The sequence below is a fragment of the Sprattus sprattus genome (assembly GCF_963457725.1).
Source record: "Sprattus sprattus genome assembly, chromosome: 13".
NCBI classification, from domain to species: domain Eukaryota; kingdom Metazoa; phylum Chordata; class Actinopteri; order Clupeiformes; family Clupeidae; genus Sprattus; species Sprattus sprattus.
The window spans coordinates 17,073,095-17,099,152 of NC_137911.1; the positions used below are offsets into that span (position 1 = coordinate 17,073,095).

Here is a 26,058-nt window from a genome sequence, read left to right on the forward strand (position 1 = left end):
TCAGTGGGGAGTTTAGCTCTTATTGATTGTGACACGTTTCCTTGAAGTGGATGGAAGAGAGGACCTCAGAGAAATCAGCACATGCCTGCTCCCTGTGCTCTGTGTGAGAGACTTCAGAGCGCACAGGTTAATTATTAATAAGCCCAGGAACGGCAGAGGAAATAGAATCTCTCACACACACACAGACACACACGCTCACGCAAATGCTCACACACACACATAGTATACAGTCACTGGCATATGCACACATAGACACAGGCAGACACACATATACACACACACCACGCACATATTCTCACAGACACAAAAACACACACACACACACACACGCCGCCCCTGAGCAGTTTACACTCTGTGAAAGCTATGTTCTTCTGAGTGCAGAGGTAGCGCTGTGAATGTTAAACACCGTTTGTGTTCTGTTGACACATCTCTTCCACGTGCTGGCAGGTTGATGCCGAGACACACTGGGAGTCACCTGAAGGCTCATGCTTCATAATCATATAGAGTGGAAGCCGACACCGAGCCGACTAATGGTTTAAGAAAGTATTGTGATGACACAGCAACACATACCCTTTCATTTGCTAGTCTTCAAGTCTTTGTGTTTTCACCACACATATACAATGTATTTTCTTTTTCAGACCAGCTTTCCCTGATGTCTGTCAATTACTACTTTGATTGCAAAAAAATAAAATAAAAAATACTTTCCTGAAAGCCTCGATTGACAACACACACACTGTATCCGAGCATCAGATGCAGTAGAACTAACGGAGAGTAGAATCGACTTGAACATGCTATTCATACCAATAATTATGTCTGCAGGTGTTAAAATTATAATTTTGCCGGTAATGCTTTATTTGAATAGTCTGCCTAAAGAGACTTTGATAGCTTGTTAGCTTGAAATTCAAATTCAGTCTTTCACCTTAACCAAACCCAACCCAACCCCTAGCCCTAACCTTAACCATAAATTGTAGTTAGCAGAGTTTCAACGGATAGTTTGTTCATAATCTGAGCATCTGAAGATAGTCTGCAGGAGGCCATCCACAGAAAGTGTGACCATTCTGATTCTGATGCTGATTCTGATTAATTATGCATGCAACTGTTCATGATCATGGAATGATCAAATATTGCACAAAACATGTAATACATATATTATAATTACCGGTACACCCTGTTTGGACTCCATTCCTCTCCCTATAACTCTGTGGTCTAAACAGTCCAAACAGAAGAGCCCACCACTTAAAAATTGTTGATGTTTGTACTCACAATATGGAGCATGATGTAGTCTCCAAGCCCCTCTGCGCTGTCTATGCGCACCAGGATGCCATCTTTCAGCGACGTGCTGAACCCCACTGTCAGTCTGTCTGTGCGCGTGCTGGGCCTCTCATTGGCTGGCCAGGCGAACATGATCAGGCCTCCTCCTCTGCCAAAGATGTATGTGGTTCCAGCTGTAGAGACACATAAAAGAAGGGACATATCATGAGCACATCATGAGTGCTAAAGACCAAGGGCCCAGGTTCATTTCGCATTTGGGCAATTTTTCATTAAAGAAAGAAACTATTTAATATGTATATCTTTGTGACAGTTGTGGTGCAACCGCACACGAACGGCACACTATTACCCCATATTAGCGACCACTAGCGCACACAAACATACAAACAACTGATTACACGAACTTCAACAAAGTTGGTGACCAACAGTTGGTGCACCAACTGTGGGTCACTGAGAAGAGATACTTGAGGATTACCAACTTGTTAAAGAGTTTGTGGCCTCTGCTAGATGGTCTGTCCGAAACAGAGAAGCGCCCGCCGGAAAACCCAGAACATTTATTTTGGTTCCTACCTAATGACATTTCGAATTGCCTTGACTGGCAGAAGGGACACTAGAAGTGGTCTAGCCAAACCACCTTAATAAGGTGTTTTTTTTAACACCCACTGTGACAGGAATAGTTTTGACTGCTGACTTAGATAGTTTACTTTATTGTTAATACATACAAAACACAAATGTTAATTAAAATGGTACAAACTCTAAATGTTTCCACTGTGTGCATGGTTAGGCACAGACATTATGTGATACATTTGGCCTTTTTTTCTCAACTGTCACACCTTAAATAATCCTAATGATGCAAAAGGCCACTAGGCCGATGAAACACCATTAAAATGGTTTCCAGCATCTTCATCATCTCGGCCAAAGTCTTTGAGAAAGACCTTGGTACTTTGATCCTATCATCTCTCCTCTTTCATCTCCTGCATTGGGTCAGGTCTAACTCAAGGCCCTCCATGAATAATGCCTGCAGCTGATCTAGAGAAGCTGTTAATCCACAGAGTGTTTGCTCAGGAGGGCTCCTCAAGAAATACTGTGACCCGTTCTACTTCGACATGCCTCAAGCCAGGGAATGAGTCTGGCGATTGCCACGGAGGACTTGTGTATTTGTCATGCATTACACCATACGGCATTGTCAAATCACTGCCATCTAATGTCCGTCTCCAGAGCTATGTATGTGTGTCATAGCAGCACACGTTTCGGGAGTCTGAGTACAAAGCTAGGGGCGACGTGAAATGAGCCGCGGCCTCTCTCTGGGGGTCAAAGATTACCTGGTGGGCTTCCAGCTGGCTCCATCTCAGCACAGGTGCACTACATTACACATCTATTGTGACTACAGTGGCCTGCAGGGGCCGTCACTGGAGTGAGTCTTTGAAGCACCAAGCAGACAGCTGTTTCTATTGCCATCTCCTCAAATGCCATGGCAGAAGAGACAGCTGGTGCTCAGTCTGAGAGAGTTAACAGACTGCACACACACACCTACTGCTTCTCATCCGCTGTGTCACCAAGAGTGGCTTTTGTGTCTTCATTGATTGTTATACCAGGTGTACACATGTACAAACATACATACACACTCATATATAATCTTCTTATCCCAAAAATTCATTGATATATTTTTATCATTATTCTTTACAATGCATACAAACATGTCAAAAGTAGTCAGCAAAAATGTAATTTTTTGCCAAGTCTGGGTACTTCAAGGACTGAAATAAGCTTAATTTCATTAAAAAGTAATGAAACACTTAACAATAGATGCTGAAGGACCTGCTTCTTATTGGTCACAAACAAACAAGAACTATTTAAAATTGGATAGCTGTACTTTGGAAACAGCAATCCCCTTTCTTTCGCTTGATTTGTTTCCTTTGCGGTAAGATAAGGTTAACTTAACCTCCCAGAAATGGGACACATTATTTAGTTAGTTAAACACATGCACACAGCTATCAAGGGAGATAATAGAAGACAACTGTAAAGTATTAGGTTATGGTAATATATATGTAAGGTATTAATCATGGGTAATTAAAAAAAACTGCTGCTCTCTACTTTGATAAGGAAGAGAAGATTTATTTATAGTAAAGTTTACCATTTTTAGTTTACATTATTTGTCTCCACTGTGTATTGTGGTTCAGGAGCAGTAACGTCCCAAATTGTGGGCTCGTCCGGGAGGCGCAGAAAGCACTGAAGACCAGAAGGATTTGGCAAATATATATATAGACACACACACACACACACACACATATACGTATATGTCCTGCTCTTTGTAATCGTCTTTAACTTACATAGCAGCTAAATCCATATTTGATCTGGCCCTGGAAGAGTGGCGATCCGCACCAAATAAGGTTCCCGTTCCAATTGCAGCCCCCTGAGACGTCATGAAAAGCACTCAATTCCTTTGTCTTTTTGTTTCACTTTTTTTTTTAACTTTTATCATTCATATTTCAATTTCCTTCATTATTATTGCTGTGCAACAGATGATTAAATGTCTGACATTAACACTTAATGAATGATGAATACTTGTGCAGGAGCTATGCAAATTTAAAGTCCCTATGCCAGCTTTTGATACTCTATTCTCCAAGCCAATTAACTGGGCAGTCACTGACATTGATTGGCCATAATGCCTTCATGCTTTATTCCTCAGACATTGAATTCAGGATCTATTGTGTCGCACTAATTTTACATTAATATTTACATTGTGAAATGTAATGAAGGGGGATAGTGTTTAATGAAGTTAATGACTGCTTCAGCAAAACTGTCACACTCCGCAGGCAATTCATTCACTTTGCTCTTCACTGCGATGAGATATAGATGTTTTTCCAGCATGGGCAGGGGGAATTTTGGACAGTCATTTAAAACAGTTAAGGAGTCTAAATGAACCTTTCTTCATGCATACTGAAAGGGTTCTGTGCTCATTTCCATAATGCATTCCACATATGTGTAAAAGAGCGAAGCACTGGGACATCTCAAGAGGAGGAAGATAACTTCTGTTAAAAGCAGGAAGGAGGATGCTCTTTGTATTTAATCACCCAGCTAAACCCATTGAAAAAATGGGCTAATGACCATTTTAAGCAGTTAGTGCTGAAACACCATGTGATGGATGAACAAAGAGCGCCGTCTGGCTTTTCCCCCAGACGAACTTTCTTCAGACCACTGTGTACTATTTTGTTTGCGGTTGTGCTTTTTGAAAAGGTTACATTTCGGTGTCATTTAAAAATGTGGGGCTAACATTTGTTTGACCTAATGTGTTTTTCTGCTGGCTGTAATGGCCAATCTTCACCTCAGCCTTAGCACGACTTGGCAGTCTGGTCAGGGCTTCACCTCACCATTATCTTCCACAAGAAAACTTAAGCGAGAGCCCAGTTATATACTAGACTGCCGCCTAAATCTGTCATTATTAACTACATGCTTTTCACACCATTATCTTTCACCTTTCTTTCATTTTGACGTTCCTCCATTTTTTCACTTGAGGTGAAATGGTCTTTAATGGTTTAATATGACTTCACAGTTGAATTATCCATAATCATTAAGGCACAATCATGGAGCTGATTTGAGCTCTTAGTTCACCATGTTACTTTCCAGATTTAGAAAGCTTGGTAACCATTTCCATGGTGCCATTTCATTTAAATACGGATTTTACTTTTCAGCTTATCTTTAAAGACAAAATAGCTTTGGTTATTTGATAAATGCCATTTCATGTCTAGCTAATTACTTGACTTCACAGTGTACATTTTTGTACACAACACACAAGTTATCAGTGTTATTCATTGAATGCATCAACTTCCTTTATCAACTTTCCTATTATAATCAGAGAAACAGAAGATAACTATGTAGCTTTAGATTCTTTATGTAGAGACCTGTAAATGTCCTGTTTCCTTGGCCATGTAATGCAGGGAGTGGGTGTTGGGATGAGGTGTCGAGTCGTAAGATCAACATCATAGCAGGCACACAGGGCTCATGGTTTCTGTCATGGATGTCTTGCTTTTATTACCTAGTCAATGTCTGTGCTACTGTTCTGTCCTCTAAGAAAAAGAAAGTAATATAGAGAGTATACCCTCTAGAACAGGGGTGTCAAACTAATTTTAGTGAAGGGGCCACATACTGTCCACTTTGATCTCATGTGGGCCAGACCAGTAAAATCATAGCATAAAAATGCATACATAATGACAATATTTCTCTATGTTTAAATCATTGGTGAAGGTTTTTGGATGATAAACCCTATTTTAAGGTCTTTACAATAGTACAATAAACCAGAAAAATAAAGACCAACCCACTCAGACATCAGCCCACTGTTTATCTGCCTGGGCTCTCCTCTGCAGATTTCCGTTTAACGCGTCACAAATCGAGCAGCGAGCGCTGCTGCCTGTGGCAATGTGCGCTTCTGCCTCCGGAGCAGACATCGAAAAAAAATTACAAAACGTTTGTACTCATAAACCTCCATATCCTTAAGAGACAATCTGATTCACAACCCTTGCCATTTATTAATAAAAGCTTCTTTTATAGAAATGCAATTTATGTGTTTCTGTACTTTTCACACTTAGCAAAGTCATGCGGCGGGCTGAGCTGGGCACCCAGTATGTTTTACATCCCTGCTCTAGAACATTCCCTGAATGTAGCTGATGTTTAATACTGAAAAGATTGTGGGTATCTGGACAATGACATACTGTGTTTATGATCCCCATTGATATTCTGGTGAGAAATATGATGAGTGTTAATAGCAGGGGATGAGGCCTCGTCTTTTGTTTGAATGCAAGTACAGAATGTAGGCCAAGCCTGCTTTGATCCTTCTGGCATCAGATTATTCATCCTTCAATCCATCAACCCAGGCTGTGTCTTCCTCTCCTTCTCTCAAGGAACTCATCTTATTCTTTACAAAAACACATGAAAACACACACACAATCTCTCACACATACCACACACACACTCACATGCCCACTCTCATACACACACACCACATGCAAACACAACATACAGTCTCTCTCTCTCACACACATTCACACTCTTCCTCTTCCTCTCTGTCTCTCTCCTTTTTTGTCTCCCTATCTCTCTTTCTGCCCCCCCTCACACACACATAATCTCTCGCGCACGCACGCACGCACGCACGCACGCACGCACGCACGCACGCACGCACGCACGCACGGTGCTTGACATCTATCAGCTGTGCAATTGGCTTTCAGCTCCTTAGACAAGGGCGTGATCAGAGCAGGAGCTCTGTGGAGGTTGACTGTTGAGGGTTTGGGGTGACACCGCTTGACTCCTCTGAATATGAGAGAGCATGACGGTCCATTAGAAATCAGCCATTATCAAGCATGATCGTATTAAAACTGGTATGTGAAAACTGGCTAGGTTGGTTAAAGGAAACGGTGACTATTAAAAAAATCAAATGCATCCTCTTATATGCGGTCGTGGACTAGAAGTTGAAGATCACCCTTTTTCCTTTTGAACGCAGTGACAGCATCAGAAATTAAATAGATTGGGTCATCCTTATATTGGTCTATTGTAGTCACTGTTCAATTGACCATCATGCAGTAAACACGTCATTATGCCGCATTTCACCGTGTTTTGCATTTTCTAAAAATCCATCAAAAGAGCAACACTGACGGATACTCAGGCCGCTTTCTGTCCAGATAAGTCCCTGAATTTCCAAAATGTCCTTACTGCATTGTGAATGGCAGTCTTACTACACTTTAACTTCCCACTTATCGCTCAATCAGAAAATCCTTTCTGGTAGAAAACCACAATTTGTGCCCTATGGACTTGTGACACTTATTACCCTATTACCCTATTTCCACTGGGTTTTTAGAAAAGGCAAAACACAGCAAAACTCTGCATGACATGAATGATGTGTTTACTGCATGATGGTCAACTGTGCACATGGTAAGGTAAATGTTGAAAAGCGTTAGTGGGTAAGATACAATTAGGCTATATTAACATTTATCTAATAGCTACATCAAAATAGTCGTTCAAGCCAGGTCAAGACATGTCTGACATTACTTTCACTAAGCGTTGACAATTATCCAACCAGTAACAAAAAACACCTCAAAAGCTGTCAGTAATCGTCGGTGAAAGAACTGAAGCACGCATCTGAGCATTCCTTAGCGTTCATTACATCTGCTCCAATCGCTTATCAGTATTCTCTAAAGCCTCTTTCATCTCTCCCAAATTCCCCGGGGTGCATTCAAACAAACAGGATTGTGCTAGTGCACTTGTATTTCTGTCGGGTTGTACCAATGCACCATGACGAAAACATTTGACTTTTCACGCCTGATGAAATGTTTGACTTCTAGGCATGGGTTGAATTCCAACTTCAGAAAGGGAGAGCTTGCTTGCGCTGGAATCAGTGAAACAGTAACCCACTGTATTCTCAACACCTGAATCCCCATATGATATTTGACTACTCATAACAACACAGACAATGATTCACTCTGATTCATTTCTGGAAAAAGTTCCATTCCAGAATCATTGACCACGTAGGCATTTTTCAGTTGAATTGTAACATTATTGTGACGTTGACAATAACAAATATTCTTGCACTAGGTGTGAACAACAAGAGTGAAGCAAACATCATACAACATGACAGTGGTCATGTCTTGAGATGATAGTTTGAATTAAGTCATATCACAGTGCCATCTTATTATTATTAGTTGCCAAAACTTCTGTCACAAGGTGTAATTACATAAGAGCTGATGCCTGATGCTTATATGTTTGTGACAGCTGGAAAACTGTGGTTGCTTTCTACAAGAAACTACTCAACAAAAATGTCATACAGGCCAAGGATGCTACCTACCGAGCAATTAGCAAAACATTAGCTTGTGAAACTTTGGTTGCCATGCCATTAAATGCTGTGGCAATTGGGATAGAAAATAGTTTGTAACGTCACTGTGCACAAATTGTCGTGACACCTACAGACAGCATAAAAGGCTTCTGCCATAACGTGTTTATAACATCCTTGTGTTAGTCACATGAAGCAAGGTTTGGGTAAAGTGTGATTGAGAAATGTACCTCTGGAAGACAGACAGTCTGCTAACATAAGATATGGTAATCATGTAATAGCTTTGGTCATTTTCCATGTAAGTTAAGCTCTAAGAATCAGTGGTGTAGTGGAGATTTTTTTTGTGGGGGGACGCTAGATGTGACATAACCAAAAACGGAAGCCCACGTGCACGCGCACACACACATTTAAGCAATCTAGCACGAGTGGTATTAGTAAAGGATATCCCCACGGCCACTGGTGGTGTTCGGTCGTAGTCCCAGGCCGAGTGGCAGGTGTGTTTTTAACTGGTGCATTTTTGGTTGGTTTCAACGTCATAGAATCTTCCCATTGTAGGCAAAAATGTATTATTGTGAAAAGTCCGAGTTGTGATATCCGTCTCTCGTCCAATCGGAAAATAACATAAAAATACAGATTTTTTTACATTTTTTTTATAGTGATTTATTTTTTATTTTTTTGTATAGTGATTTTTTTTCCAACATACCCGAGTGAAATCAATGGGGGGACGTCGTCCCACCGCGTCCCCCTCACACTACACCCCTGCTTAGAATGTTACACTATAAATAGTTCTTCTGTTTCTGTTTGGAAGAATGAGTACGAGGACTAAACAGTATAGGTCTATGTTGCCTGTTGCTACAAATCTCCTTCTATGAGGCTCTATGACAACTATTTATTGCTCACATAACCAGTAGATATTTCTTAAAAAGCATGAAGCATAGCTTCTAGGGATGGGAACCGAGAACCGGGTCTTGTTCAGAACCGGTTCCCAATGAGCCGAATCTTTGGAATCGTTAGCCAAATTCATAACCGGGTCTGTTAACGGGTATATATGTGCCGTTTGCGCATGCGCGAACTCTTAATAATAATCAGACCGCAGCAGAAATGGCAACTCGACAGAAGCGATCTAAAGTGTGGCTTTATTTCACCCGAACGGATGCAAACACGGTCACTTGTAACCTCTGTAAAAAATGTATTTCCTCAAAGGGAGGAAGTGCATCTACCATGAATAAGCACTTGAGCACACATGGTATAAAATTACAAGAATGTCATGTTTTCGATGACAGCAGCAGCTGAACTAACGTCGGCGCTTCATCCATAACTTGCCAAGGTAAACTCCTCAAAATGTTTTATCATAAGTCATAACAGTGTTACTCGTGTGTTATCAGCAAACGTTTGCGTTTTCGTGTTAACCATAACTAAACTTAGCATTGAATTGCTTAACAGAATGGGCGATGTTGGACATTGTCATATATTATATATAACTTACATAACTAGGCTAGCTTAACTGTAGAATCTTCTATTTTCAGCCGTTGGCTAGAGGCAGGGGCAGTGCTTGCCTCCCCTCTGTTGGTTCTAGGGTAGGGTTAGGCTGTACAAAAGATTCCGTTAATAATAACGCGTGCAGCTCCCTCAGTTTGACAGTTCGATATTGATAAGTTTCTCGTAGCCAATTCAGTGGCAGCAATAGCTAAGTGTTAAATATACTGAGTGCCTAGTTTGTACATGATACAAGTAAGTATGTTTCAGTACGTTATTGTGTTTGTAGTGGACTCTACATTGCTATTAGAAGCGTTAAGCATAATAGTTCGCTATTAGCAATACAACCAAGCAACCTACAAGAAAATATACAGTCAAGCTGGAGACACAATTAGCCCTGAGCGATCGTGTATCCTCCCAGAGAAGGCAGACATGCAAATTTTTCTGCACAAAAATTGTAAATAGTCTTTGCCACTGCTAGTTAAATTTGTTTGGCAGCTCAGTTAATAATATACCCTTTTACAAAAGGAAGGAGCATTGTTATTTTTATGAACGTTTATATTAAACAGAACACATTTTATTTAAGTTATGTAAGTTTTATTTAAATGTGTATGTAAACATTCTAGAAATTTATATAAAAGAACATTAATGTAAAAAACCCGTTTGTGCTCTTTTTTCACCCCTTACCCAATTATGAGAATCGTTAAGAGAATCGATAAGGAATCGGTTCGATAAGCAGGAATCGATAAGGAACCGGAATCGTTAAAATCTTATCGGTTCTCATCCCTAATAGCTTCTGACATTCAACAATTGCCCTTTAATCGCCTACACCGAGTTGGACACAACTCTCCACAGTATGTGAGAAAAAAAAGCCACGTCCATGTCCAGTCCAAGTCTGACCGAGATGAAACTGAAGAGCACAAAGTGACACGGCCGTGGTGAGGGATAATGAACCGAGTTCCAGAAGAGTCCGGAAGGGCTCAGCCGTGTTCCCTCTGAGACGAGGCTGACAGGAAAAGGTCAGAGTGGGAGGTGGTGATGTCACGCTTCCACCTATCATCAGCACAAGACAGAGTGCAGAGCGCCTTATCAGCGGAGATGGAGAGCAAGAACACGCAAAGATGGCAGATAACTCTGACCCAGATCTGGCTGAGTCCTGGCCCTAATGCGGCCCTTATGTGGCCTGATGAGGATTCAGCTGAATGCTCTCTAGAGAAGCACTACCTGATCAGGAACTCCAAGATCATCAGTTTACTTCAGAAACCTGACCACTGATGGACTACTTCACTGTACTGTTGGCTAAGTCTCATTGGACACAGTCCAAAAGTCATGGCTTAAATGACAGCAAGTAAACAATTGTAGTACAAAGGCTAGATGCTGAATTACCTCTACACCTATCAAATGTTTCCAGCTTTTTGTGACTGTTGGCATGGCAGTAGTGCAGATGCCCGTGGCGTAATTTTACAATTTTGTGAAAAGTCGTTAAAGAACAAATGAAATGAATGACTTTGGGTCATGACCCATAAATGAATCGCACTGAATAGAATGAAGATGGTCAACAGCAGTGCATTGAGCCAGCCCCGAGGAAGGTAGAGAGAGAGAGAGAGAGAGAGAGAGAGAAGCAGATGGAGGTCTGCCTGATTGAAAGGCTTGTCCCTGACTCATGAGTTCTCCACGCCTGGAAAAAAAAAATGAAAATAAATAATGAAATAAATCAAGCTGCCTAACCGTCAAGACGCATTTCATGCTTAGCTTTTCAACTCATGAAACACATCCCTAAAACAGACAGCTAGTGTCTTATTTTTGCATGTCTTTTGCATAACTCTCCCGTCCCCAAGCACATACCCTTTTCTTTATGAGGAAAAGCTTCCAGTCATGTACCTGTCCTGTGCTCAATTCACACCCTCACACACGAAACGGCACTTAACACCATTTACACCACTGACACCAAGAATGTGATTTAAATGAGATCAGGGCAGAAGCTTGTTAAAAAAAGTGCGCTGTGCTTTTACAGTCTATTACAGTGTATGGGGAGCATGTACAGAATGCTCTAATGCGTGGGGATTATTTTCCTTCTAGAAATGGGAACTTACACTTACGGATATAATTAAGTCAGTCAACATGATTAGGCGCTCATGTGGGCGAAATTTAGGGGACAAACACATGCACATAGATACCACAACACACAAAACACACTTCTGTAAAACTGTGACTAGGGAGTGGCAATTTGCTGTGCTTATTCCAAATTGGTGGAATATTAAGGCCTTTTCTTAGCATAGGAAGACAAAACATTTATAATTAATTAAGATAAATATGCATAACATTGGGATAATACAGCCATAATATGGAGCAGGTGACACCCAGACAGACATATTTCTGTACAGACTAAGATTTTCTCTCCGCACAAGATGAATCTTCAGAAGCATATTCTTTCTCAGATTCCATGAAGCTTCATCATGACTCTCTCCATTTCCGTTTTTTTTGTCGCCCCACCAGTGTCATCTTATGAACTTTAGTTCCCCAAAGTTGCCATGACAACCCCCTCTCCTTCACACAAAAGCTCACACTGATGATGAGATACAGCCTCTGTGGGCGAGCTGCGGAAACATTACGAGGGCCGGCAATCAGCCGGATCCGGGCCGTATCAGGGCTAGAGTTAACACACCTCTGAGCTGTACTGGTGGGATGTAATGACTGTTCTTAGTGTCCTTTCACGGGAGTGGGGGAAAGCTTCTGGCTCAAGATCAGTCATGATGCACAATAAGCTTGGCACTCGTGAACCACACTCAACTAAGCACAGCATAAGTATGAACCACTACAACCTAATGCCACATAATCATCTTAGGACCAGCAGACAGCACACGTTGTTTCAACAATTATATTTGTAATTACATACGTGTTATATAATTATATATATATACTGTAATCCACAGCACAGAGGTGTTGATGTAATTACCCCTTTGGGCAAATCTGTGACATACACAGAGGTGTTTATCACAACACAGAGTCCGGTAAATGAAACAAGCACAGAGTAAGTAAATATAGTTTACATTTTCCCATGATGAGCTGTTAGCCAGCAAGCATTCACCTTGTAGAAAAGTTATCAGTGCTGTTGGACATGCAAAAGGCAGATAACCTGACTGTTCTGCATTGTGCAGTCTAACACAGCTAAATGGTTTTATTTCCCCTGAGTAAGGCCCTCTATTATGGCAGGTGGAATGACAATAGATGTCAGCCTGCATTGACATTTAAAGTCAATTCCCCATTTATGTCGCAACATAATCCTTGTCATTACTTAGCCTGGGGATGCCTTTGAGAGGTGGCAGCATTAAATGTGCTTTTTTGACCTTGCAGTCAGAGGCTCCTAAGAAGATACCAGTGATAAATGACACTAGGGATATCTGCTATGACAGACATGCATGCACCACGACACACACACACACACACACACAGACACAGACACGCATGCACACACACATGCACACAGACACGCATGCACCCACACATACACACAGAATCTCATCAAAAATAATCTAAATAGATTGGAAAAGGACATTTTTGGAAAGCAATTAAAAGTGCTTTCTTGTATGCTTTAATCAAGCTGTCATGTACCCATTAAAGGGTCTTGTATCTTTCCAGACTCATAATTTTGTAATGTCAATAATAAAAAATTAAACATTAGCTCATCTCTGAACAACAGCTTTACGAATGAACATAAAAAGACAATGAATCTTCGTGAGGGACACTAAACTAATTTTTGCTATGAGCTTCTGTTGTCATTCTGTTATATAAATATCTGTGTCTTAGCCTAAGGCAATATAAGGGAGATTCTCATGAATCTCAGTAACGCTGTTGTTACTCTAGGCCTGGGACCTCACTGTCCTCTGTACACCTATCTCTTGTCTCTAATGTCTCACCCCCTCATATACACACCCCTTTGGGCATGTGTCTCCAGGGTCTCCATCACCCTGTAGTAACATTCAGTCCTACAATAGCAACACCTGTTTCTCTGTGGTGGGAAACAAACCCAGAGCCTACACCACATAAAATGGGAAGAAACCGGAATCCTGGTATACAAAATTAGGGCTGTTTTCATCCAGTGAAGGAGGTTCTCATACACGCTCAACGCTGTGTTTGCTTGTTATCTTTCTCTCTCTTTCCCTTCGTCTGTCTTCATAATGAATGATGAGCCATCCATGAAACACAGTAATCTCGTTCTCGTCAACACTGGAGGTGTAATTAGCCGAACTTAAGCAGCGCTTGTCTGCGCGGAGGCTCCTGGTGTGGTGATGGAGACGGAGCAGGTGCACTTTTGTACTGGGCTCATTTGACGCACTCGTGTCTTCAGGCGTGTTGTGTGTGTGTGTGTGTGTGTGTGCCTTTGTCTGTGTGTGTGTGTGTGTGTGTGTGTGTGTGTGTGTGTGTCTGTGTGTCTGTGTATCTGTGTGTCTGTGTGTGAGGTAAGCAGGGGCTGTTATCACATCACCTTCCCCAGAATTAAAGCGGGGAGGGGGCCACAAAAAGTGTAGCCCTGTCTGGCAACCCCTGATACAACCCCTCTTTGTTGTGCGTCCCTGTCTTTGCCTGACACAAAGGCTTGACTGTGGGAGAGGAAGCCAAACTGTGTGTGTGTGTGTGTGTGTGTATAAGTGTGTGTGTGTGTGTGTGTGTGTGTGTGTGTGTGTGTGTGTGTGTGTGTGTGTGTGTGTGTGTGTATGTGTTTGCATTTGTGTCTTTGTATGTGTGTGCTTGATAGAGTGTGAAAAAGGCAGTCCATCCTTCTGTGTGTGTGTGTGTGTGCGCGCACGTATGTGTGTGAAAGAGAGTGTGTGTGTTTCTTCCTCTGTGATTCCTCTGTTGTCTATATTCTTCCCCCTCTCTCCTCTCTTCTCCCGGGGAGGGAGTCAGGCGACTAAATCCATCCCCCTTTGAAGATGTGCTTAGTTGAAATGGATGAAAAATTACAGAACTAGGGGTGGACGGCTGTGTCTAAATATGAAAGCCCATACATATGGCATTCCCTGTGAATAATGCATTCCAGAGAAAAAAGGCTGAAAACAATACTTTCAGCTTTGAATAACACCCCCAACTCACACACAGTAGCACACATGCGCTTTGATGAGTTTAAATTAATTAAAAATGAACAGATTTCCAACTAAAATAGAGTGGTTTGTCTCTCCCCCCCCCCTCTAAATTGTGTAGGAAAATATCAAATGTGTGGGTGCAATACAAGTGTGTGTTGAAATGAATGAAAATGAACAGACTTTCCACAAAAGCAGGGTATTGTGTTCCTCAATCTGTCCTTCCCTCCCCTGCGCGTAGACATTCATATGAGGCAGGCACATCAAATCACAGAGATAGGAACTCTCTGGCGTGGTAGAGTCTACGCCACAGACTCTCTCCGTCTCTCTTTACGGAGTTAATAAATCAATCAGGTGGAGAGGGTGACAGGGCCTGGTGGATGGTCTCATTAGAACCTTCTGCTAGTGCTCCATCTTTTGGATGGAGATAAATGGATGGGTTAGGTGCGGTGGGGTGAGGTGTGTGTGTGTGTGGGGGTGGGGGATGGGGGGGCTCACAGAGGCATGCTGGGAGATAGGACAGGAGGGCTGGGCCGTGCTGTGCTGGGCCGTGACCAGGCCCTCGGAGCATGACGAGCTGTCATGGAACATTCTGGCAGTGTCAGTGGCTGATTTTACACCTGGTTGCCCGCGTCTGTGGCAGTCAGGTTCCCCTAACAGGGGTCCCTCTCTCACTCTCGCAGGTGACAGAGATGAAGAGGAGGAGGAGAGGAGAGGAGACGAGGTAGGCAGTGAGGAGCAAAGTGTCTGACCACCGATCAATGCAGCATAATGGTCATTCTAATAGGCTGAGTGCATTTGAAGCACTGGGCACAGGTCAGTGGGAGCGCCATAAGATATCTCAATCGACAAATGTCCGTGCTTCGGAAAAGACAAGGAGCCATTCAGACTGACAGGCCAAGAGGACATCTGTCTAGGGGACCTGGCCTGGGGCAGATATCAAACAGGAACAAAAGGAGCAAATTAACAGAAGCTGAATAGTGAGGTAATCTGTTCAGCTAAAAAAGGGAAAATGGCAGCACCATTTTAAATTCAAAGTCCAGTCACTCCTCGCGGTATAGTTCCTGCATCATTATAATACACTCGAATCTGTTAATAATTAATGTCAACTGTTAATACACTCTTTATTATTAATAATTAATGCAGCAGGATTATTTAATAGCATTTTACTGTGCTATGTAGGAAAACTGTTCTCCCACAAAAACCCTATGAACATCATTCTGATTGCCCTCTCCTTAGCATCAACGTGTCCTGCAGCTTCTGCAGTGATCTCTCTAAACTGCATGGCATGGCATCCCTGCTCCTCCCAACCAAAGCTACATAAGTAAACAGTGTCCTACAGAGACAAAGATTGCAGGAAGACGTTGATGTTGAAGTTTTCTTATTGCGATCTAGGTTGAGTCATTCTCAATAAATACAATAATTTTGATTAATTTGAATTTGAGCCCCTCCATTAGAGGGTACTGGACTGATTTAAATCTCTAGGTCAATGACAAAAAGCTCTCTGCTGCCTTGAGGCCAATAGTATAATACAATTTTTAAAGGTACAGTTTGTAGTTTTTAGTTGCATCGATTAGTGGAAATGGAATATAGTATTTATAATTATGTTTTCATTAGTGTATAATTATCTGTAACAACAAACTGTTGTGTTTTCGTTAGCTTAGAATGAGCCCTTCGTATCCACATAGGGAGCAGGTCCTCTTCTACCGAGTTCGCCATGTTGCATTGCCATGTTTTTGCAGGAGCCCAGAACGGACAAACCAAAACACTGGCTCGATATTGGGCTTTTTGTGTTTTTATGGCATTGGGCGACCACTGCAGGTACTCACACATGCTTGTTAAGTGAAAGGTCTTCATCTGGTTGCAATTCAGCACCTTCACCACTAGATGCCAATAAAAACTACACACCCCACCTTTAAGTTTATTTTGTGCTACCACTTTATTTTATTTTATTTATTAAATACACGTTTTTTTACTGTTCTCCTGAACAAAGATTTTCCCATCTTCATCTAGGGTTTATGCTTCATTCTATGGCTAGTGGCAGTTGAATTCCATACCCGAAAAGTTCCTTTGATAGTGATCACAGTCTCAGGTACGGCGCTTCTTTTTTTGTTGTTGTTGTTGTCAAGTCTCAAGTATTTTATCTAATTTAAATTTTTAAACAGAAACAGAGACAGATTAGCAGTGGCTGCAGTGACAGTGTTTGGGATGCGGACCCTGCCTGAGCTCAGTCACAGCCTCCTGTGACTCTCACCTTCCTGTGACCTCTCCTGCTCTCCCCTGCCACCTTAGCAGCTGAGCTACATTAGCCAAGCCATCCAGGTCACAACACCCCTGTAGCAGCTGGCAACTCTCATACTACCACAGTCAAAACCCCAGGTCATGGTGCTCACCGATACCGCACTGTGTTGCCTACTGAACTCCGTCGCTAACTGTGCTAGCTTACAGGGAATCTAATAAATAGATTGCCAAATTCTGATTGTGTATTACAGTAATCTCAGGCTGCACTGTACACACACACACACACACACACACACACACACACACTGTTAAACTGTTAAAATCGAGGCTTACCAAACAGTAGAAAACACCATGTATTATAGCCTTCTATTTTCAGGAATATATAGCATCATCCATCACTGTGTACCCGATTGAACTGAAGCCAATAAGAGTGCTGGCTGGTCCCTCCACAACACCAGGGAGTCTTACATCACTAGATCCAGGCTAGATCTGGACCTGACAAAGCCTAAGGTTGGCTTTGGTCTAGGCAGAAACTATTTCCAATAGTGCTAAATCATGAGCACTCCCTATGCGATGATCTGGTCAAATGTGTTCTTATTTATTTTCTGTCAACAAATTAAAAAAAAGAAAAGAAAAGGTAAACGCAATAATAAACTCTGAGCCCATGAGGACACCGGACTTGTTTAAATCTATCTGGCTGATATTCATAACTTGAGACTCTTTGTAGCATCAAAATCAACATAACCTGATTGCAATTGATAAATCCCTATCTCAAAAGGCTCTCCGCTGTCTTCTAGAGTCAAATAGTCACCCAGAAGCCAGTTATAATACTTTAGCCTTTTTTGAAGTTTATGTCAGCCCAGTAATTCAAATAAAACTGGGTTGATTTTCAAGTTTTAATTGACCCAACCACGTTACCAAACCCTATGGCACTACCGACTTCCTGCAAAACACACCAGGCTTTGACTATGGAAAGGAAGTGTTAGAAATGTTCATGTCATTAATCAAATTCTAAATTTGGAACCCAAAGGGAAATACAGACTTATTAACAGGGTGCCATGATGGGAAATTTCCAACAAAGCACTTCAATGTTCATCAGCAGCAAATAAAGAATCAATCAGCGTTGTACATGAAAGTACAACGCAAACGATTCAACATGCATCAAGTAATCAACTATGTACCTGTTAATACAAACACACACACACACACACCAGCGCACACACACAGAGACCTGTGTTACAGATTTTATTTTTTATCAGCAACATGCACAAAGACCTGAATGTTTCATTAGCCAGTCTTCCTGCTAACAGAGAGAACTCATTAGTCTGCCGTGTCCTGCTTGGCAACACAAAACCGTGTAGCAGCTGGTTGCAGCACTGTGTGTGTGACACAGAAGTCACTGTATCACACAGGGCCTACAGATCAGATTGAAAAGCTTTCGTTTTGTTGGTTTTTGTTTGTGCTTGAAGCCATTTATATGCTCTTTTGATGAGAGAGGTTACTGGTGAGGGGGCAGCATGAATGTAAACGGATTATCACTGTGCCACCTGAATTAAAATGGACATCTCAGAACTGTCATAAATACATCTAAACCTGTTGTGAGGCATATTTAATTTTTATAACGCATGTAAGTAAGCACATTTCTTAAGGGGCAATTTCAGGTTTGCCAACAAAACCAGATGTGAAAGAAATTACTTAATTTTTTTTTTAGTCTTCTTATTCCAAAGTGGCCATTACAAACAAAGGTCCTTTGATATTTTCTTAAACCTCAGACTGCAAAATGAGAATTTAGTCTAGTCACCGTCAGCCTCTAAATGCTTTTGCTCACAGGGCTCTACATTTGTGTATGATAACAAGCAAACAGTTGGACAATTTGCTAGAAAAAAAGACTCTGCTACATACCTTGTTCCTTGACTCGTAGTGAAGGGCATTTTTGTTTTGCTGAACTCTCTATTCAGACTAAAACTTTGAACTGAATTATTTAACTTTTTCATGAATTTTACTGTTGAACCTAACTTTTTCCCATAGTTAATTTACATACAATAAAATGTTCTCTAAAGGAATAGCTGTAATTTAACTAAGATGTGCGGCTATTTGGGGTAAAAGGCAACTGAATAAAACTATTTACAGTAAAGGGAGATTGATGAAAGTGTTCATTTGTACAGTCAAAACAAATCATGTATGTATCTAATTATGCCTTTATTACACAAAATGCCGTTTCTAAAATGTTCCATTATACAAAGGGCAGTACTTTCTACTGCAATGCCTTAACACAAGAACAAAAATAAGAAAGAAATGTGAAAATCAAACAATTGCACCCAAATGCATTTTCGATACTGAACGCTGAATGGAGGGAAAAAAAACCTAAATGTCCATTTGTAAGTCTGAATGCCTACCAAGATATTCCCTCCAATTCTACTGAGAGAGATATTGTATGTCCTCTGCCACCTGCTATGCTGAGAGAGCACAGCACAAGCTTTACTGGGGGAGATCATCCACTGACCCGCTCTAACTACTGCCACAGGGCATTAGCCCACTCTCCCTCCGTCTTTCTTTCTTTCAGTCACAGGCACTTTCACATGTCACATTGCTAAAGCTTTTTTTTATTTTAAATACAGTACAGCCTAACAAAGTCTGCAGCATTTAACATTTAAATTTAGATGCTCGTCTGAGTGTGTGAATTTTCTCTCTCTCGCTCTCTTTTGTTACACTCTTTTCTTTTGATAGCTTCCTTTCGCCCTCGGACAGTGTCCCTTCACCTTATGACCTGGTCCCACCACACCACTGCTCTCTCTCTGACACCCCACCCTCTCTTGATGCCTTTATCCGCTGTGTTTGCTGCTGGCCCATATTTCAACTAGACAGTGAGGGTGTTAATTTGGGTTTGCTCCAGGACCCGTAGGGCTCTAGCTGCTGAGCAGACCCCTGAATAGAAACGGCTCCGTCGTCAGTCCCTGGGGGGATTTTACGCTTCCATTTACAGAAGTTAATTCTCTTTGATGATAAAAATCTAATGTAACCTCCTTAATTCCTACACTCTTAAGTGTGACACCACACACACAACCCCACCCTCACACACACACACACACACACACACACACACACACACACACACACACACACACACACACACACACACACACGACACCTCCGCCATGTTGGTTCAGTAGTGCCAGTGCCAGTGCCACAGAGGAGGGTGTCAGGGAAAGGGATTTGAAGTTGTTCACATGCCCCTACAGCAACGAAATGCCATTACGAAAGGTCATGTCTGAGGCTGTTCCATCAATGAGACAACCACTACCTGGGCTCATGATCCATCTTACACACACCAATAACTGTATTGCATGTCAAGCTCTGTTCAAAATCAATATGTGTTCAAACTGACAGGTATTTGGGATGTGTATTTTGTAGAATTGGATTTGCAAGACACATGGTTTAGATCATAGTGTTTGACTTTAACTGAATGCCCTGGTTTTATTCTCTGCTTAGAATTAAAACTTCTTTTCTGTGTCATATGATAGCTTCTGGCTACATTTCATTGATTGGCTTGTGCAATGTCATATAAATATACCAATCTCTGAATTTAGTTGACCTTTCCAAGACATCCCTTTACGGCCTTAACAGAGCAGGTTATGCACCACAATCTCTATTGTTCTGTCCATAACACAGACTGATCAGAAGTACATTCAGTAAACCAAATTTCAAAAATAGACACTCACAGATAATTGGATGTCTGGAAGCAATGGATTTCTATGCAGGTAATCAGAATGGAATATCATAAATGACATATTTGACACAGAATGAGAAAGAGAGAACCATTATAAAATCTATACCTTGTTATGCTTGATGTCAAAAATAATTCTAGCTCCATGGCAGCTTGTTATCAATGCACTGCCATAAAGTCAATGTGCAGACTCCAATTGCATGATGTTTCTACAGCTTTAAAATAGTAAATTGAAGGGTATATTTCCCCTATGTTGAGCAGTGCATGGTGCCTGAACTAGGCATGGCAACAGACATGCTAAGGTCAAATTTCAAACAGTATTGATTCTAAAATGTTTCATTTGTGGGACACACCCGCATATGAAGCACAAAATCCCTTGCTTACCTTGGCATCGTAGTACCACTTTTCCTGACTCTGTGATGCACAACTAAAGTAAATCTAGGGCTAGTTCAATGACACATATGGGAAACACAGCAGGACTTTGATAAACCAAAGCAGTAACTGGGAGATTGACAAGACTTGCTTCTGGAGGTTTTTTTGCCTGAAAGCAAACTGTGCACTGTGAGCGATGAAAAGATATAGGGCATCTCTTGCTCACTTTGGTATGAAAGCCATTTCTAAAAAACTATTCACCATTTTTGAAAACCTTTGACAGTGTGGTCCACGGTCAGTGGTTAAGACTTGCGAGAGGACTCAGAAGCAACTACATTTCCTGTGAATAAAGAGACAAGGAAAATCAATTTAAAGTTACTGTAAGCTTTTATGTGGCTGGCGGAGCCTGAGAGTGGCTGTTTGTCAAGCACGATTACATCCGTCTCCGAGCCCTCCAAATGTAATTTATGGAAATGAAAGAGACATTTTGTACAGGGGTAGACACTGGCACTGTCATTTCACGCACGTGAGTGCATACATGAAGCACAGGCGCCATTTTAAAATGAAGCGCAAATTCCATCAAGCTCATGAAATGAAGACTGCCTAAGTAAGAGACAGACAGTGAAGGAAATATATATATATATATATATATATATATAGAGAGAGAGAGAGAGAGAGAGAGAGAGAGAGAGAAAACACCACCATACCCACAGTTAGAGAATGAAGGATTCCATTCAAATTTCACAGTCTAGGGCGACTAATGACATGCAAATGTTCCCCTGCCTCCCCTCTTTTACCATGTAGCCGCTTGAACACACAGCACACACTCCATTTGCTGTGAAGATGGCCATGTTTCGTGCTGATAGATGTTTCTAACGGGCTGAACGGCACATCGGATCTCACCATCTGTTTAATTATGTCTCATCGGCACATCATAGTGATGGAGTCACAGCTGGACCCCACATCACAGCGCCACCACATCCAGGACTCACAGTGGGATCATAACACCACCAGTCACGGAGATGTTGATGCGCTCACACACACACGCACACTAGCCTTGTCTGACGCTGCAAAATTACATCATGGTTGGCCAGTGTGTGATTTACGGGTCCGAGATCTGTCTGATACATTTCGGTGCTGAACTCAAAATATCTCAAAGTCAAAGCAACTAAATTGTGCTGTGTACGGTGAAAGTAAGGAGTAAACTTCACAGTCGTTACTTTGCACAACTCATCTCTATTCACTCTGAAGACATACATCAAAGCACAATGAGGAGAATACCAACATGTTTCTGATTAAAAAAGGCCAACATATGTTGACCCCGATTTTTGGCTCTCTGTAGTCAGAAGAGTCAAACAGACCAGAAAATGTTTGAAATATACACATGGCTAGTGCAGATGTCCCTTCTGGACTACACCCAGTTGATAAGTAAGCACTGTGTTGCTTAAAAAGCTCTAGAAATATTCAGTATGTTGTAACTTTGCTCTTAACCAACTGTTATTAACTACAACTTATTAAGACATACTGTATAACCTATTCCTTGTAATGCACTCCACCTCTCAAAAGGAACACACTTTGTATATTGTTGTAACTACAGCATTACATGTTAAGTAAATGTTTTACAGCCCACCCTATGATGATATTAATACTGGAAAAGTGAAGATACTGGTTACCTTCACCTTACACACATAAGTTCCCATATTTTAGTTGATGTAGTTAGGCGGTGGTGACATAACCAACTCATCTGATGCATTACAGCTAATTCAGACCCAGTCGGGATGATGTCTGTGCAGGAGAATGGCTTATGGCTAAAAGCAAGACATACTAAAGAAGACACGAGTGGGCTGAAGCTTGCTGTGTCTGTCAGTTTGCATCCCCTCCTCAACCAAGTTGAAATACATCAGCTTTAAGATGTGCAGACTATAAACAGGCATGGAACACCCTGCTGAAGAGCGAGAGCTAGAATTTTAACACAACTCTCAGGGGTAGACGTACTCTGGGGAGCGCACCACAAACAGTGACGTGACCAGTCAGCAAAAAGCGCACGCAATACAGGGAAGTAATTCTACACCACTCAAAAAAATCACCATGATTATTTATGCGGCTATAACACATAAAATAAATGGTGTAGCATGCAGCTTTGTGTAGGGAAGAGGATAAAGTCAAAAAGTGAAAACAAAAGTAAGGGTTACCTTTAAATGGTACAAATGAGCAAAGCTGGTGCTGGGAATACAGCTTTCATTGGTTCTGGAAGTTTCTCCTATTCAAACAAGCAATCTGAATTACACCTGGTTTTAAAAGGCGGCAAAAATCACCATAAAACAGATATGCGCTGTACCCCGCAGTTTTTATACATACAACGGGATACTTCAACAGCAGCTCAATGTGCAATCTGCTCCCATCATGTTCCCCACTTTCCCCACGACCCTCCCATGCACGTACAGTTTATGCACTAGACAAAAAAGTGCACCTTATTCTGAGCAGGCAGAATGTGGTTTTAGCCATGTGCGGTCTGTTTGAACATAACAGACCATCTTCTTTGTGCACAATGTGAGGAGATTACGTCTAAAAAAAACAACACCTGTACACCTGCCTCTCAATGCACAATCAACACAGCTACAGAATCACCCGCGGAGTCCAGCAGAGTCTGTGGTACGCTTGGCTTCCTCTGTGATTCACAAAGACATCCTCTCCAGGCTACGGACGGCTAGGGATCTAAGCTCGCTCAGGAGCATGCAAACAGCTTGTTTTGGAAGAGAACTAAAACTAAAATGGTGTATGTGGAGTCTTCAACAGATGCTGTGCAGCAAGTAATCTTTGAGGAAGTGTGCAGTGTTTTTGATGTGAATGATGCTCACTATGTGTCTGTCTGTGTGTAGGCCTATGTGTGTGCTTTCATGTGTGCATGTGTCTCTTTGTTTGCATGTGTGTTATTGTGGTTTGTCATGTCCTGACCCTACAGACATCCACTGATGTGGCAGATCCCCTTGAAAGGAAGGGGGCCTGTAACATAGAGGCAAGTTGACACACAGAGGCTGTACCGCAGATGTCTAGAGGTGACAGAACATGAGGAGCTGGGAATGTGCTCTCCAGGTGCCTAGCACAAATAGGATGCGCTACACATGTGGCAGAAAACCCCCCAGTATTATACTGTAATCAAGGGCAATGCATGCACTCAGAGATAGGCCCCGTTCCCCATAGCGATGGGCTTCCTTACATGAATTGTGACTTGTGACTATCTCAGTCAATGTCTATGTATATGTCTCAAAGGATGCAGAACTATCTGTGAGAGGTGAATATTTAGTTGAGTTCTGCAAGTTTAAGGTAAGACTTAATACATAATCCCCGAGAGGGGATGTGTATGAGGAATGGAACTGATGCCTCCTGCAGTTTTTCCCCGGTTTCTTTTCTCTGTAGATTGATACAAGCCCGTCATTTCTATGTCGGAGTGAGAGGGAGGAAGGGAGGGGGAGGGAGAGAGAGGGAGGTGGGGGAGGGATGGAGATAGAAAGAGATGGAGTGAGAGAGGGAAAGTGGGGGAGAGAAAAAGGTGAAGGGAGGGAGTGATGGAGAGAGGGAGAGAATAAGAGAGAGATACCAGTAGGTCAGAGACGACAGCAGCAGCTCATTAATTTTCAAAGCTGACAGGCAGCATTGGATCCACTCTGGTCGCATTGTGCGGATGAACGAGGCAGACGTGATGGACACTTGATTATGAGGCTGTGCAGTTCCTTAGATTGTAATCACAGGCCTTCCCCGGGCCCATTACGGGGCGGATCTACCCATTACAACCGCTACCATGGTGGGATGGGAGGACAAAATTACTGAGGTCGCAGGACCAGGAGAAGATTTGAATATATACTAGGTGGCCACGTCTCGCCTTCTATCAAAGCCATTTTTATGCTCTCACTAACACAGAAAGAGCAACCAGTCAATTTTCCTTTAAAAATGACGTGAACGAGAAGATGATTAGCTTTCTATTAATGATTTTAGAAACCTCTTTGAGTCATATTTTCTGATGAGGAAGATGGGGGGTGGGGGGCAAACAGCAAAGTTACAGGCTAACCCTGTAGTGTTCAGTGGAATTTGGAGGAGACGGACCATATAAAAGTGATTTTGCAGACATCTGCCAGGCTTAAAAGTTTTGAATACGTGTATTAAAAGATAAGAGATTTAACCATATGGTTTCACAGTTACCATTTGTCAATTTTGCTGTTTTTTTCCCCCCACACGTAATGCTGATTCTTGCAGCAGTGAACCTTGCAGTGTCTGCAAATAGAACACTCATGGATTTATTCTCATTCTGTTACAAAGCCTGCCCTAACCTAGATAAACGGAGCATCTGTGGTAAAAGTGTGTGTATGTGTGACAGAGACAGAGAGAGAGAACGAGAGAGAGAGAGAGAGAGAGAGAGAGAGAGAGAGAGAGAATGAAGGAAAGTGTGAGAAACGCAGACAGGGTAAAGGTAAGGATGAGATTCAACTCTTGAAGTCCTTACATTTGGATTTAAAGCTCCATGTCAGCCAGAGACTCGGTGCACGTGCTAACTTAATAAACCATACACATGATTTGGTACTTTTCCCTGACATATCCATTTGTCATTCACATACTACAAGACTGAGGCATACTTCCCTCTCTTTTGAAAAGTGCACAGGTAGAGGTGCCCATGATGTTAATGCACATCTGTGATTTTCCCAAAGAGTTGGATTTTCTTGAGTGCAAAAAGATGACACGTTCACACCTCTCCTCCTTGCCACGCACTCTGGCCAGCTGTCTGTGGTACACCTCAGTAATTTCAGAGGCCCTGAGGCCACTGAGACACAGCTGATTGAAGCACCAGCTTGCAGCCATTTCTCGGTGGTTGGGGAAAGACTTTCCCTCTAATGCAGTATCCTGGCTGTGTAGAGAGGCTTTGGCATGTAAATAAGGATGGGAGACTTGCAGGGACACTGCAGGTCTCTCAATGGTCTCATGTCTGGAAAAGAGTACCTCAGGGACGGTGATGATGATGATGATGATGATGATGATGATGATGACGAAGAAGAAAGAACAGCTCTGGCGGGGGCGAAGAGGCTTGTCCA

The 26,058-nt window shown here is 42.0% G+C and overlaps 1 protein-coding gene across 1 annotated transcript in view; it reads right to left on the reverse strand.

Annotated features, from left to right (window-relative positions):
* The window catches only part of nrxn3a (neurexin 3a), a gene marked incomplete at its 3' end in the record, with an annotated part of 265,845 nt that overhangs the window by 53,696 nt on the left and 186,091 nt on the right, over positions 1 to 26,058 (reverse strand). Inside the window, exon 13 of the mRNA XM_080849565.1 lies at positions 1,264 to 1,445. Coding sequence (XP_080705691.1) covers positions 1,264 to 1,445 — 182 coding nt within the window. The remainder of the gene's footprint in view (positions 1 to 1,263; positions 1,446 to 26,058) is intronic.